Source organism: Argopecten irradians, chromosome 2 (assembly GCF_041381155.1).
Source record: "Argopecten irradians isolate NY chromosome 2, Ai_NY, whole genome shotgun sequence".
Lineage (NCBI taxonomy): Eukaryota > Metazoa > Mollusca > Bivalvia > Pectinida > Pectinidae > Argopecten > Argopecten irradians.
Genome location: NC_091135.1, coordinates 68,924,524 through 68,937,621, shown reverse-complemented (window position 1 = coordinate 68,937,621; position 13,098 = coordinate 68,924,524). Strand labels below are relative to the sequence as shown.

At 37.1% G+C, this 13,098-nt stretch overlaps 1 protein-coding gene across 1 annotated transcript; it reads left to right on the top strand.

Moving 5' to 3' along the window:
* The first annotated feature begins 7,631 nt into the window (after window positions 1-7,631).
* LOC138317073 (uncharacterized) lies at window positions 7,632-12,329 on the top strand. The gene is made up of 4 exons (XM_069258694.1): window positions 7,632-7,766; window positions 10,663-10,744; window positions 11,475-11,594; window positions 12,113-12,329. Exons 2-4 carry the CDS (start codon window positions 10,663-10,665, stop codon window positions 12,253-12,255), a joined length of 345 nt encoding a protein of 114 aa, XP_069114795.1. The 5' UTR covers window positions 7,632-7,766; the 3' UTR covers window positions 12,256-12,329.
* The last annotated feature ends 769 nt before the right edge of the window (window positions 12,330-13,098 follow it).

Below are 13,098 nucleotides of genomic sequence, written 5' to 3'. Positions count from 1 at the left end.
ACTTTTTGTACTTTTTTTTTCTGTAACCATGGAAACATTGCTGAAAATGGCAGATTTATGTGTAAGAATCGTTTCCGGAGCACAACTCTAAAACCAGCAGAGATATTTCTATGAAACTTCATAGACACATTGTTCTTATGGTCTAATAGTGCCTTTTGTTATTTTTAGGTTTTCATTTTTTGCACTTTTTCAGTAACCATGGAAACATTGCTGAAAATATCATATTTTTGTACCACGTTCGTTTCCGCAGCATAACTGGAAAACCGGTTGAGATATATGCACGGAACTCCATAGGCACATTAGTCTTATGGTCTAGTAGTGCCTTTTGTTATTTTAAGGTTTTCACTTTTTGTACTTTTTTTCTGTAACCATGGAAACATTGCTGAAATTGGCAGATTTTTGTGTAAGAATCGTTTCCGGAGCACAACTCTAAAACCAGCAGAGATATTTCCATGAAACTTCATAGACACATTGTTCTTATGGTCTAGTAGTGCCTTTTGCTATTTTTAGGTTTTCACTTTTTGTGCTTTTTTTCTGTAATTAGCGTAATTAGCGCCCCTCCCCATTTCTGGAGAAGAGTTGAAGTTGTATACCCCCCCCCCCCCCCCCCCATTCCATGGATTTAACAATGTTTTACAACATGTGATGCCATTAATATCAGCATTGTATTCCATATTACATGAAATTGCATGATATGCATGTTTACTGTAACAGATTAATGTACCACGCGTAGATAAATATTTAAATTCTGGATTAGTTGTGCATACTGCATTTTGATACAAATCGGCCGACAAGATGGCCGGCAGGCAGCCATCTTGAATTTTGATAGTTTACTGGTATCTCACAAAGTAGATCTGTCTCAAATTTCATACGTAGGTTCCTCTAGTGCCCTTGTGCACACTGCTTTATGGGACTAAACAGGCAGACATCTTGGATTTTGGTAATTGAAAATTGTTACCTCTTTCTCAGAAAGTACTGAAGGGATCTGTCTCAAATTTCATACGTAGGTTCCCTTACGACCGTAGTTAGGCGTATTGCGTTTTATATTTGGTTGGTCAACAAAATGGCCGACAGGCAGCCATCTTGAATTTTGATAGTTGCAAATTGTTACCGCTATTTTTCATTAAGTGACAAAGGGATCTGTGTCAAATTTCATATGTAGGTTCCCCTAGTGTCATTGTGCATATTGCATTTTAGGACTAATTATTCAGTCAACATGATTGTCGACAGGCAAACATCTTGGATTTTGATATTTAAAGTTTTAAAAGCAGAGAAAAGACCCCCTCTTCATTGTCAGACATAGATCATTCTTGTACTATGCTGTCATCAGTCATTTTCAAATCGTAAAGCACATTCAGCGGGCCCTTTCTGACGTGTCAGTGTTCTAGTTGATTGAGTGTTTGTACCTCTTGTCACGTGAAAAAATCCAGCTGAATCCATCCTGGTTTTGAATTTAAATGACCATCATTATTGCATATTCTATCCTGATAGACTTAAGACCTGGAAGTGCTAGATTCTGACTTAGTGAATGTTTCTCCACTCTTCTTGAAGGGCAATTTCAAGTTGGCGTCGAGTTTGAGGCTGTAGTTGACGTCGTTTCACATCTTGACCTAACTGGCACCACAGGTTTTCAATCGGACTGAGGTCCGGGGAGAAGACAAGCCAGGGCAGTGTTTGAATGTTTTGATTATTGTGGAAGTCTGTCATAAACCTCGCTGATTGCGCACTGGCATTATCTTGCTGCAGAACGTCGGCGGCTGAATGATTTCGAAAGAACGGTACGACGGTAGTTTGTAGGACTTCGTCAATATATCGTCGCGCCGTCAGATTATCATCCACGATCAACAAAGGCATTCTTCTGTGGAATGATATCCCTCCCCAAACCATCATTATACCACCACCCCACCTGTCACATTCGTTGCCATACGAATTAAATAACGTCCGTGTTCTGGACGTTTGGGCAGCTTCTTGGAAGCTGTCAGGGAGATGGGTTACGCGTATATATATATCGTATGTAAGTCCACCTGTCAACATACCCCTAACTTCGTGACGCTGGTTGTCCATAAGTCGTGGCATCGTTTTCCAAACTAAGCGACGTTTTCAAAATATCAGCTTGGAAAACAGTGTTGCTATCACCAAGGACTAGACACTTGCCAAAGCGCATTAAAGCTGACAATGCATGTTAAAAAGCATGCATTTATTGTCTATGTGTAACTTGTACATAGACCATTTATGTATTAATACTGTAGTAACAGTGATTACAAACACATAGACTAAAATGTAGTATGTAGTACTATGTACATCTGTCTTTGATTTGAGTTCTAAACAAAAAAGTGGTACCTATTGGGAAGTTGTGACTTGGGCGGAGGGTGAAATACAGAAGAAATAGCTACACATGGAAAAAAGAAAGATCTACAGTACCATATGGATTCAAAGTTGCTCCAAAATCAATGAGACTAAATAACCAAAAAAAAAAGCCATGTAAACCCCAAATATGCAATGACCAGATCAATGATAAAGCACCCTTCCACTTCCAGTTATCTGTAGCTATTTCTTCTATATTTCAACCCCCCCACTCAAGTTACAACTTCCCAACCTCATGATTCTTCTGTCTTTTAGCCCCCCACCCCCACCCCCCAACACACACATACCTGATTGATTGTCATGTTATTTCAGGTTCCTATTCAGGTATTATTCCTAAAAACCTAAAAGGGTATACACACTGTGTACTCTCAAAGGAGGGGAACCACTTCATTCAAAAATGGAATTTACAATTTCATCTTAATTTTGAAATTTTCAATTTAATTATTAATTACTGGACTATTAAAACAGTATAGAACCCCTCGGCTACAGACAAAGTACTGTGGTACACATTTCTCTTAATTAATTACTTTTTCTTCAACTCAATCATCTTTTTCTCCAGAGCACAAAAAAGAACAGGAAACAACAGAAAAGGAAAGTAACATACATGTAGGCCTATATGTTTTCTGGAAATATATATGATGTGTTAATTCTCACAGCATAGGCCTACATGAATGTGAAGAATTAAATATTATCAATGTTTGAGAGAATTTCCTAGTTGTAATTCTATAGCAGCTACATGGAATGTACGTTTACATATATACATTGTACGATACATATACATCATAAAAGTTTCTTTCCTTCCAGCTGGACATTCATGTCATCTCTCTCCAGAACTCAAATATTGTTTACAAAAAAAAACCAACCAGAGACATAGATAATTTAATTAAATCTCTGCAAAAAACTACACGAATAATTGAACACATATATTGTACTTGTAAAATATCTATGTATGAGCTAATTTATTTTCACATCTTTGACAGCTACATGCATGGACGTTCTATGGAACGTTTTCGTGTGGTTTTAAATGGGAAATTATGTTACGATTATTTGTATTTAACCTTCATGATTCGGTTGATGTAAAATACGACGAATGCTATGCTGCAATAATTGCCCCTTGCCGGGGCCCCATCTCTGCATCGGCCGAATATTTGTGTCGATTTCCATGTACAAGATGCATTTGAAATATTTTTTATTATTTTTTTTTTATTTTTGGAAAATTGTTACTGAGACATTCCCCAGTTATGACAGTGTCGTATCCAAGGAAGTGGCAGCCATTTTTTATTTTTGCTCTGCTTGGTTACCTTCACTGGCCAACCCCCTATATAAAGCACGGGACTAGACACACGTGCGCCATTTCAAAAATAACTTGCTTCGTATACACATGCCCCGGTAAATGCAAATGCAAACTGAAAATAAACACTGTACTCACCTGACAAGGTTTCATTATAATGATACATGAATGTGTTTTCAGCTAAATCCCAAATAATATCCAAAACAAGCTAATGAAACACTTCAATATACACTAGGTTTTACACGTACTTCGACACGTGTGTGTTCTTGGTACAGTAGTTGTCGCTTGTTCGGGACAGGTAGTCACGTGCACATGGCCAGTCGAGTACATCGGTTACGATAATATACGTGGAGATATGTGGACGGTTAATCATTTGGATTTCTATGCATTTGTGCGGAAATTTTATTTTGATAAACATGTAAATGACAGCTTAGAGGATTTTATGTATTTTGTTGCCAAACAAGCCTCATATACCTTTATAGGTAAGTGTTTTGTTAACGTAATGTACGTGTATAGACTGAGCGCCCGTGTGTCGATTCACGCGCTTTATATAGGGGTCGATGAGAGCACCGGATACATACAGAGCGAAAAAACAAAAATGGCTGACCTCGATAGGGGGTTGTCTCATAAACGATTCTTGAAATACAAGTGTGCTTAATTTTCTTTTTAATCTCAATTTTTTAAAACTTTTTAACTTGCATTGTCAGCTTTAATATAGAGTGCACGTACGGAAAGGTACGTTTTCGGCAATTGACCGCTTCACGGCCCGGGGCGATTTTAGTCAAGCGAATCATTACTGGCTATGTACATGGCGCTCAATGTATATTGCTAATCTTGTCGATATGAACCAAAATTTTATATAAAATATTCACTTAAAAAACTGTTTCGTTTCATCGGCGCTCAGTATAATATGAAGATGATAATCAATTGCTGAGACTATTGAAATGTTGCAGAAGGCTTTATTCTATATTAAGGGTATATGCTCGATTATTACCGAACACCTTTTAAAGGTATTTCTGGTGATATTTTTATCATCATCAGATGGCGAGATATTCAAATCGTCTTTCGTCCGTTTACAAATCATGTTACAGTTATTTCTCATTTCATATGTAGGTTCCCCTAGGACCCTAGTCGTGCATATTGCATTTTGGGACGGATCGGTCATTAACATGGTCAACAAGCAGCCATCTTGGATTTTGATATTTTGAAAAGCAGAGAAAGATCCCTTTCTCCACTGTAATCTGTGGTGACACTAAGATCCCTCTAGAATGCACGTGCTTGTATATTATTGAAAGTTATGTCTGTAATTGCGACATTTTATGAAGCATTGCTTTCTGATTCCTAATTAGATTTGTAATCTGTGTGGTGACGTTATATGTATCCTATGAAACAACTACATTGCAAATTGTTGGATGTAAATGAGTTGCAATAATGAATGCATTTCGAATATTATCTATACAAAAAGTACATACTAATGCTACACAATAACACATCAAACAAATCAAAGTATTTTTGTCCAGTGTTAATTTATAAGATTAGGTGTCGTCTAACAGAAAAAATTACAGGTAGTTAGACAAGCTTAAAAGTAACTTATTGCGTCATATTAATCACCGTTCAATTTTAAGATATTATAGAAGTTACCAGAGATATCTCTCTTGTTCTAAATATGCAAAAAAGAATGCACGTTTCAGTTTAGTAAGTCCACAGGGTTCAGTATACATTGCTGTCACCAAATAACCATGCCATTATGTGTACTATGAGTGCTAGTTTGACGGATTGGTAACAGAAATATGTGGACCAACTTCGCGAAGTTCCCTGTTGACTTACTAAACTGAATGAATAATTGTTGGCATATAGGAAGGGTATCAACAATAATATGAAAGGTTAAGACGGATACATAGACACCTTTTAGCAACTAAGTTATGTTCAAGTACACATAAGAAGTGATATGTATAGCCATACAAAAAATCACTAGTTTAAACAGGGTATAGAACCTTAAGGACTCTTTCTCAAATTTCAAATGTATACGCTTCAAATCAGTACAAGTTGAGCATAATGCATTTTGGGATCGATCAGTCTAAAAGCTGGCCGACAGGCCGCCATATCTGATTTTGATAGTTGATGTTTGAAAAGCAGAGAAACAGATAATTTATTGGTGGGCGACAAGATCCCTCTGGGTTTTCTTGTGTAGTGCTATCTCACTGAAGCATAATGCCTAAGCCACCACATAAGCGTCAAAGTTTTGGATAACATGAAAGCCTTTAAAAGAAACACCTCACAAAGAAATGCAAACAATATTGCCTTTTCAAGGCTCAAAGAACATGCGCCACAAGATGTTCTTTCTTGACAAAGACTTCTCGAATAAAGGTTTCTAACACGAATGGTTTGTTATAGCACTATAAGCTCTCTGCGTTAGATTATTTTAAATTGGGACGCCTCTTTTCTTTCTCTTGTTTGAATTAAAAAAATCTTTAGAGAAGTTTTTGGCTGATAAGGATTTGCAATTTCGGATTTTTAAGAAAAGACTTTGTTTTTATCTATGAGGTAAGCATATGGTGTTGATTTTCTTTGTTTACTGATTTTCCCTATCGTTTCCCATGCTTTCTTAAAAGATGTATCGGATGCTATTTTAGAGGCGTACTCTTTCTAGCTAATTTTTATGTGCTTTTATCGACCTTCGAGCATGTGCACTCCGAATTTTGAAATTGTAACTGCAGACAGCATCTGTGCTATCACCAAACTCACTGTCGTCCGAGAGAACATCATGGGTCACCTGAACCCTTACTTAACTTGAGCCTTGGAAGCCTTGGTGCTTCTGACGTGGTGTGGTTGCTTTGCTTTACCAGCATACTTTCCAACGTCAATAGTAGGATGTGATAACGTGAGTGTATGACGGGTGGCGGCTACTTCAGTTGTACGAGTGTTTGTGTCTGCGGAGGCAATGACGGTTTTTCCGGGGACGCCAGTGCATTCAATGCTGTGGCTCCAGATAACGTGGTCTGTGGTTTAAACGTGGACTTTAACCTTGTCGGGACTCCTTGAATGGCCTTAGGACTAGCAATGTCTTGGGCATCGTAGCTCCAGTTAGACTTATATACCAAGGCCTGGATTGACTGTGATACTGTCGAATTGATTCGCGAGTGAACATACACATATACATTTAACACTCAACTATCCTCCTAGCCTCTAGATGCAAAGAAAGGCAAGGATCTCGCATCATTTGAAAGTTGATTCCAAATTTTGGAACTTGATACAATAACATGACTAAAATAGAACGTTTGGATCTGTCTGATGAGTATTTTAGAATCTACATTGCTGGTCCGATTAAAACGAGAGCACAGATAATTGGGAACAAGACCATTTACACATTTAGAAGTAATCAGAGATTTATATACTTTATATATAGGCAACTGTTCCAGGTGCCGAAACATTATTTTCAATGGAGTGTCAAATAGGACAGTTAAAATGAGGCATGCTGCACATTTTTGTGTAGTTTGAGTTGATAAAACTGCGCAAACAGCATTGATAAGATATCATTACGGATGTGAATCTGATATGTTGAATTGATTTTCCTCTGCGCTGCATTTCTGACGAGTTTTACTAAAAGGGGTATGGCAACACATACTACAATACTTCTTAGTAAATTAAATGTGCAATTTCAGTTTTTGATTATTTGCATTACCGAGATAGATTATATTTAGCTTAACCAACCAACTACATTCATACGAGAATCATTTCCGTTTACTTTCTTATGCTAATGCCTTCATTACTCGTTTAACTTGCAAAGTTGACAGTTTTTGGGATGAAATTTCAGTAATAATCGATCACTCTTAGCTAACAGATGGACACATTGATTGTTTTTACAAAACCATTTCCTCTATGCATATGTACAAAATGTTTTTGCATTATAAAAAGAGCATTAGTTATGCTATAGTCATGATCATTTAAATTGAAATGCCTTTGTTGAATAACTATTAGGTGATTTATAAGGTTTAAGAACATATGCTTCATTTTGCAAAACGTGATTAGAATAACAACGAGAATGTGAATGCAGTATAAAAGAAAACGTCTTTGAGGCAGCGTATGTCTTTGTAAGATTTGGAGAATCAAGGTAAGTTGATAATAAGTTTTAATTGACTTTTTTCATAGCTTTATTATTGGATCAACAAACATAGAATCTCATATCTTTATAGTAATGACTTATGTCCAGTAAGGAATCCTAACATTTTCTTTTTAAAGCGACTTATCAAGGTGAATTATATAAAGGAAAACCATTCAGTCATTTTTTACACTTCGCTATTCTTCTTTATTATTTTTTGTAGAAATTCGCGTTTTTAAACGAGATTAAAGATTAAATGTTATGATAATGTTCTTCTATCGTTATTGTTAATCCAGTAACTACACAATAGAAGTAGTGTTGTTGTTTCTGTTGTCTTGATATCCCTTGTGTTGATGTTTAAAGATGCTCCACCGCCGACAAAGCATAAATGATATTCATCAATTGAACAATAATTGGTGTTTGATCATGTATATATATGTCTAATTAACACAAAAAATAATATGAAATAATTTATTTCGCCTTTGTTGCATGCGCAATCAGTGCTTCATTCCATATAGGATATAATGCCACGGAATTTTTTCGAGATGCAAATAATTATTTTTCCTATTTTTAACTTGAAGTAAAATTAGAAGCACAAACTTTTCAATGGTGGTAATGGTGAAAAGTATGTAACTTTTGTAACTGAATAAAAATACTAAATCGTCTGCTCCTGTTTTTGATAGTGAAAAAAATACTATTTGTCAGCGGTGAAGCTATTTGTCAGCGGTGAAGCATCTTTAAAATGTATACGCATTGTAACCTGTAGTCGGAATTTTGAGATACCGAACCGACGTCAGTAAAGTATTACTCACCTTCGTTCAGTCTCACATTTTGGTGATTGTGACATCATATTTTGACATGATTTTTATGACGTCACAATTGCCGGTAAGTGATACTGATCGGCGGTAAATCCTACTTTACCCACGTTGTATTGCTTGATAAAATACTCCTTTCATCACATAACTGGCCCGTCCAGCCATGTCATACAGCCATTTCATATCACATTGCCACTCATGTAAGGTCCCCTATATCCTTCATATCCACATATGAAAGAGTATTTTTCTTCAATAACTTGACGTATTATTGCAATTTTACAATGATTGCCATTTCATGATAGTCCGCCATTTTGAAACAAGTTTTAAAGAAAACCGCGACTGCAAGTGAATTCTCAATACATGAAATTTACGTGATATTTTCAACGCAAATCTCGTTGATTGCATCTTTTACAGTAAAACCAGCGTAGTTTCCGAAAAATATGTTTAAATTTTACAGAGAAAATAGTAATTTGTTGATGCCGTGACGTCACGTGGCTGTATTGAATGAATAGCCATGTAATACAGCGTCAGGCGACATGAGTGTATCGTACGAGACCAGCCAGTATTACGCTCGTAGGCTTGTTTGTTTGTTTGTTTTATAAACTTTACGTCCTATTTATAGCCAGGGTAATGGAAGGACGGGCTCCCATTTATGCGTTTTTTACGTGTAAGAAGTGTGTGTGTGTGTGTGTGGGGGGGGGGGGGGGAGACTGAGACTGTGGTATATTCGTGTTGTGTCTTCTTGTTGTCCTTTTTATATGGTGGCATATCAATTAAGGTCGAGTTATGTAACGTAACTTTGCCGAGATAATTATGTCGACCAGTCGAGTTGTAACATGACTTGAACATTGAGATATTTATGTCGGCAAGTCGACTTACATCACGGGAAATCCTTGAAAATTGACTTATTTTACGAGATCCACGATAGTGTAGCTCGACTTCCCAATATGATTATGTGGATATGTCGGGTTACAACTCATCTCACCGACACCAACATCTCAATAAGTCATGTTATAACTCGACTTTCCGACATAATTATCTGGTCAAATTTTAGTTACCGTTATTCGACTAAACTAACTCGATGGCGGAAATATGCCGCCATAGCTATATCACTGAAGTATGCCGCCGAAGACACCAAGCAACATACCCATCTGGTCGCATTATACTGACAAAAGGCGAACCAGTCGTCCCGCTCCCTTTATGTTGAGTGCTAAGCAAGGGTAGAAACTACCACGTTTTAGACTATGGTGTGTATCGGCCAGGGGTCAAAACCCAAAGCCTTCCTCACCCGTAGGCATGAAAGAAATTAGTATATAGTCCTAAATATTGGCCAATAGTGGATCTTTGACTTACCAGCATGCTAGATTCATATGGATAAATCTAAATTTTTCGCAGTAAATTCTAATTCTCTAATACTCAAATCTTGATATAAAATATAAGGTAAAGTTGTGCAAGTTTTTTAAGAAAGTAACCTGCATTCTGAATCAAATGATGGGATAATAACGTGTCTACCGTTAGTAAATTTTTAAAGTTATACCATAACTGGGCTACGGAGCCCCTGACTGATATGCCACACACTTTTGTTTTATTTCGTTTTATCAAAATAATATTTCGTTTTATCGAAATGCTATTTCGTTTTAACGAAATACTATTTCGTTTCAACAAAGTAATTATTTCGTTTTATCGAAAAAACTAAATAATCATTATTTCGTTTTATCGTTGTAAGGATGGCCTCCCATGTATGCGGTGAGTAGCGTGTGTGTAGTTCGTGTTTTGGAAGGCTGCGGTATTTTCGTGTTGTGTCTTCTTGTATAGTGGAACTTTTGCCGAATACACAAAGAAACACACTCCACCCGATCACATTATACTGACAACTGGCGAACCAGTCGTCCGAATCCCTGTATGCTAAGCGCTAAGCAGGAGCAGAAACTGCGACTTTTTTAGACTTTAGTGTGCCTCGGCCAGGGGACAATACAAAGAGCCTACCTCACAAGGGCGAGCATCTACTAAGAAAATTAAAATCGTAAAACATGTAAACGCAATTCGGTGGTCGCGGAAACCTGTTAATCCATTGTTCTGTGTTGTTATTGTAGATGAAGCACATTGTCTCCCCTATCCTGATCTTCACGATTGTCTTCGCTATCCCATTCGCGGAGGCTTTGACCTGCATGTCCAGTGAGTATACCTTCCTTTATTTCCACATTTACGGGAATCTAAGACTCTGACCTATGAAGAATGATTTATGACTCATTAATTATTTAAAGTGAATAGTCGGGCAAAGAAAACCAGTCTAAATGTGTTCATTGGCCTCCCAAAAGTTCTCACATATTAATACGACGGTCAAGTTCTGCTTAGTTTCCCAGTTCTGACCATTAAAGTAAAAGAAAAGTTGAAAGCATTGAAAGCGAGGCTGCGTGTAAATGTAACCACGGACATAGTCAGCCGGGAGGACGTTTTAGGATTCCTATACTTTAAATTAATTTCTTCGTACGCAGACAGATTTTGGCGAGAGATTTTATTTTTCCATTTCATAAGAAATTATACTGGATACATTCACACCATTTTTACCGACTTTAGCCATCCTTGCCCGACTGTTCACTTTAAGGTTTGCTTAATTTGGAGGCACGGTTCCTAACTAACGATAGCCGATGACAATTAATCACCGGATCTGTAACCCTGTCGCTGAGGTATTTCATCGCCATGTGCCTGTCGAACGATCCCTAGGGTGATTATTCATAGCATTTCAAAATAAATGCTAAAACTTTGGCTGTGCAGTTAAATCGTGCTTAATTCAATGAGTTCAATGTATGATGTATCCATCTAATAGTATTTGACTAACGCTTAGGCTACGTCATGACTTCGACTTAATGAACTTCTACTTACCTGATAACTATTGTAATTGAAGAGTGTCCACGTGGTCAAGAAGGATGTGTCAGTCAGGATGAAACCGCGACAGTCGGTTGTGCCGTCTACAGATGTACAATGAAGGATGGATACACACTGTCTATGGAGCTCATATCCAATAGTAAGTATCCGTGCTAAAGGCTAGGGCTCCGAGAATTAGTAAATATGTCAACTATTATTTGTAAGTTACGAAGTTTGCAGTATCTTATAACAAAATATTTAGATCTGGTAGGTTTGCTTTAGATTTTTACTTCTTTCTGTCTTTTGTTTGCTAGATTGACAGACCATTCTCAGAAGGAAATATTTGTTCAGTTTTATCAATCATTTAACATTGCAGGTGTTATATATATATTCGTATTATACACAAGCAAATTCATTGTACCCGTATGCTTCAGTCGCTCTTTAGAATTGAATTTTGATAACTGATTCACTGACATGTTCCACTTCACATTGCGTATTGTGATCCCCCTATCGACATGCTTTTAGTTGGGTTGATAGTCAGGTCCGTTTGAATTTTACTGATAGGCAAATGTAATGAAGCGTGGATTATTGAACCGGGTTTGAGTGATATACTTGCAATATACTATTTTGTCATTTATGTGAATTTTTCTCTTAGAATTTTTATCTATATTTATGTAGAATGCAGATCCTCAACTGGAGAATGCGTCGATGATGGGAGCAAGGTTCCGTATGAAATCAACGGAATACCCTACATGTGCACGTGCAAAGTCGATGGTAGCAAAACTGAATATACTGGATGTGAACAACGTTCCCTCTATTGAATGCGAGAGAATCATGACAGAGCATCATGGCAGATACTAGTAATAATAGTATTAAACTTAAGCATATCAAATAATACGTGTTTTGTAGTCATTGTCATCGTTTTTAAACCACTAGACCAGGTTCCTTTAGAGATGAATTGCTCCCATACTTAAAGCTGACAATGCAAGTTAAAAATTATTAAAATGATTTTTTTTTAAACAAGTATACTCGTTGTCCAAGAATCGTTTATGAGACATTCCCCAGTTGAGGACAGCCATTTTTGTTTTACATTCCGACGACTCACCGACCCCTATATAAAGCGCGTGAATCGACACACGTGCGCTCATTCGTGTACCCATACGCCTAGCAGTCCACAGTATATATCACCTACAAATAGGTAAACAAATCCCTCACCTGTAAAACTATATGGGACTTTTGTTAGCAAGAAAACATGTCAACTCCTCTAAGCTGTCATTTAGATGTTTCTCAAAATAAAATTCCAACGCAAGTGAATAGAAATCCAAACAATAATCCGTCCACATATCTCCACGTATATCATTGTACTCGATGCACTCAACTGACCATGTACACGTGACTACGTACCTGACCCGAGCGAGCGACAACTATCAAGGACACACACGTGTCGATGTACATGTACGTGTAAAACTTGTTGTATATTGAAGTGTTTTATTAGTTCGTATTGGACATATGTTGGGATATAGCTGACAACACATTCATCTATTACATCAATGAAATATTGTCAGGTGAGTGCAGTGTTTATTTTCAATTTGACATTGTTATTTGCAATATCGGGGCATGTGTATCTGAGACAAGACATGTTTAGAATGACACACGTGTGTCAA

What these genes read in the sequence shown, in the direction of transcription:
- LOC138317073 (XM_069258694.1), top strand. Translation starts at nt 10,663, where the DNA reads ATGAAGCACATTGTCTCCCCTATCCTGATCTTCACGATTGTCTTCGCT. An exon ending in GGCTTTGACCTGCATGTCCA is followed by an intron (nt 10,745 to 11,474) that starts GTGAGTATACCT and finishes TTGTAATTGAAG; the next exon opens with AGTGTCCACGTGGTCAAGAA. An exon ending in TATGGAGCTCATATCCAATA is followed by an intron (nt 11,595 to 12,112) that starts GTAAGTATCCGT and finishes ATATTTATGTAG; the next exon opens with AATGCAGATCCTCAACTGGA.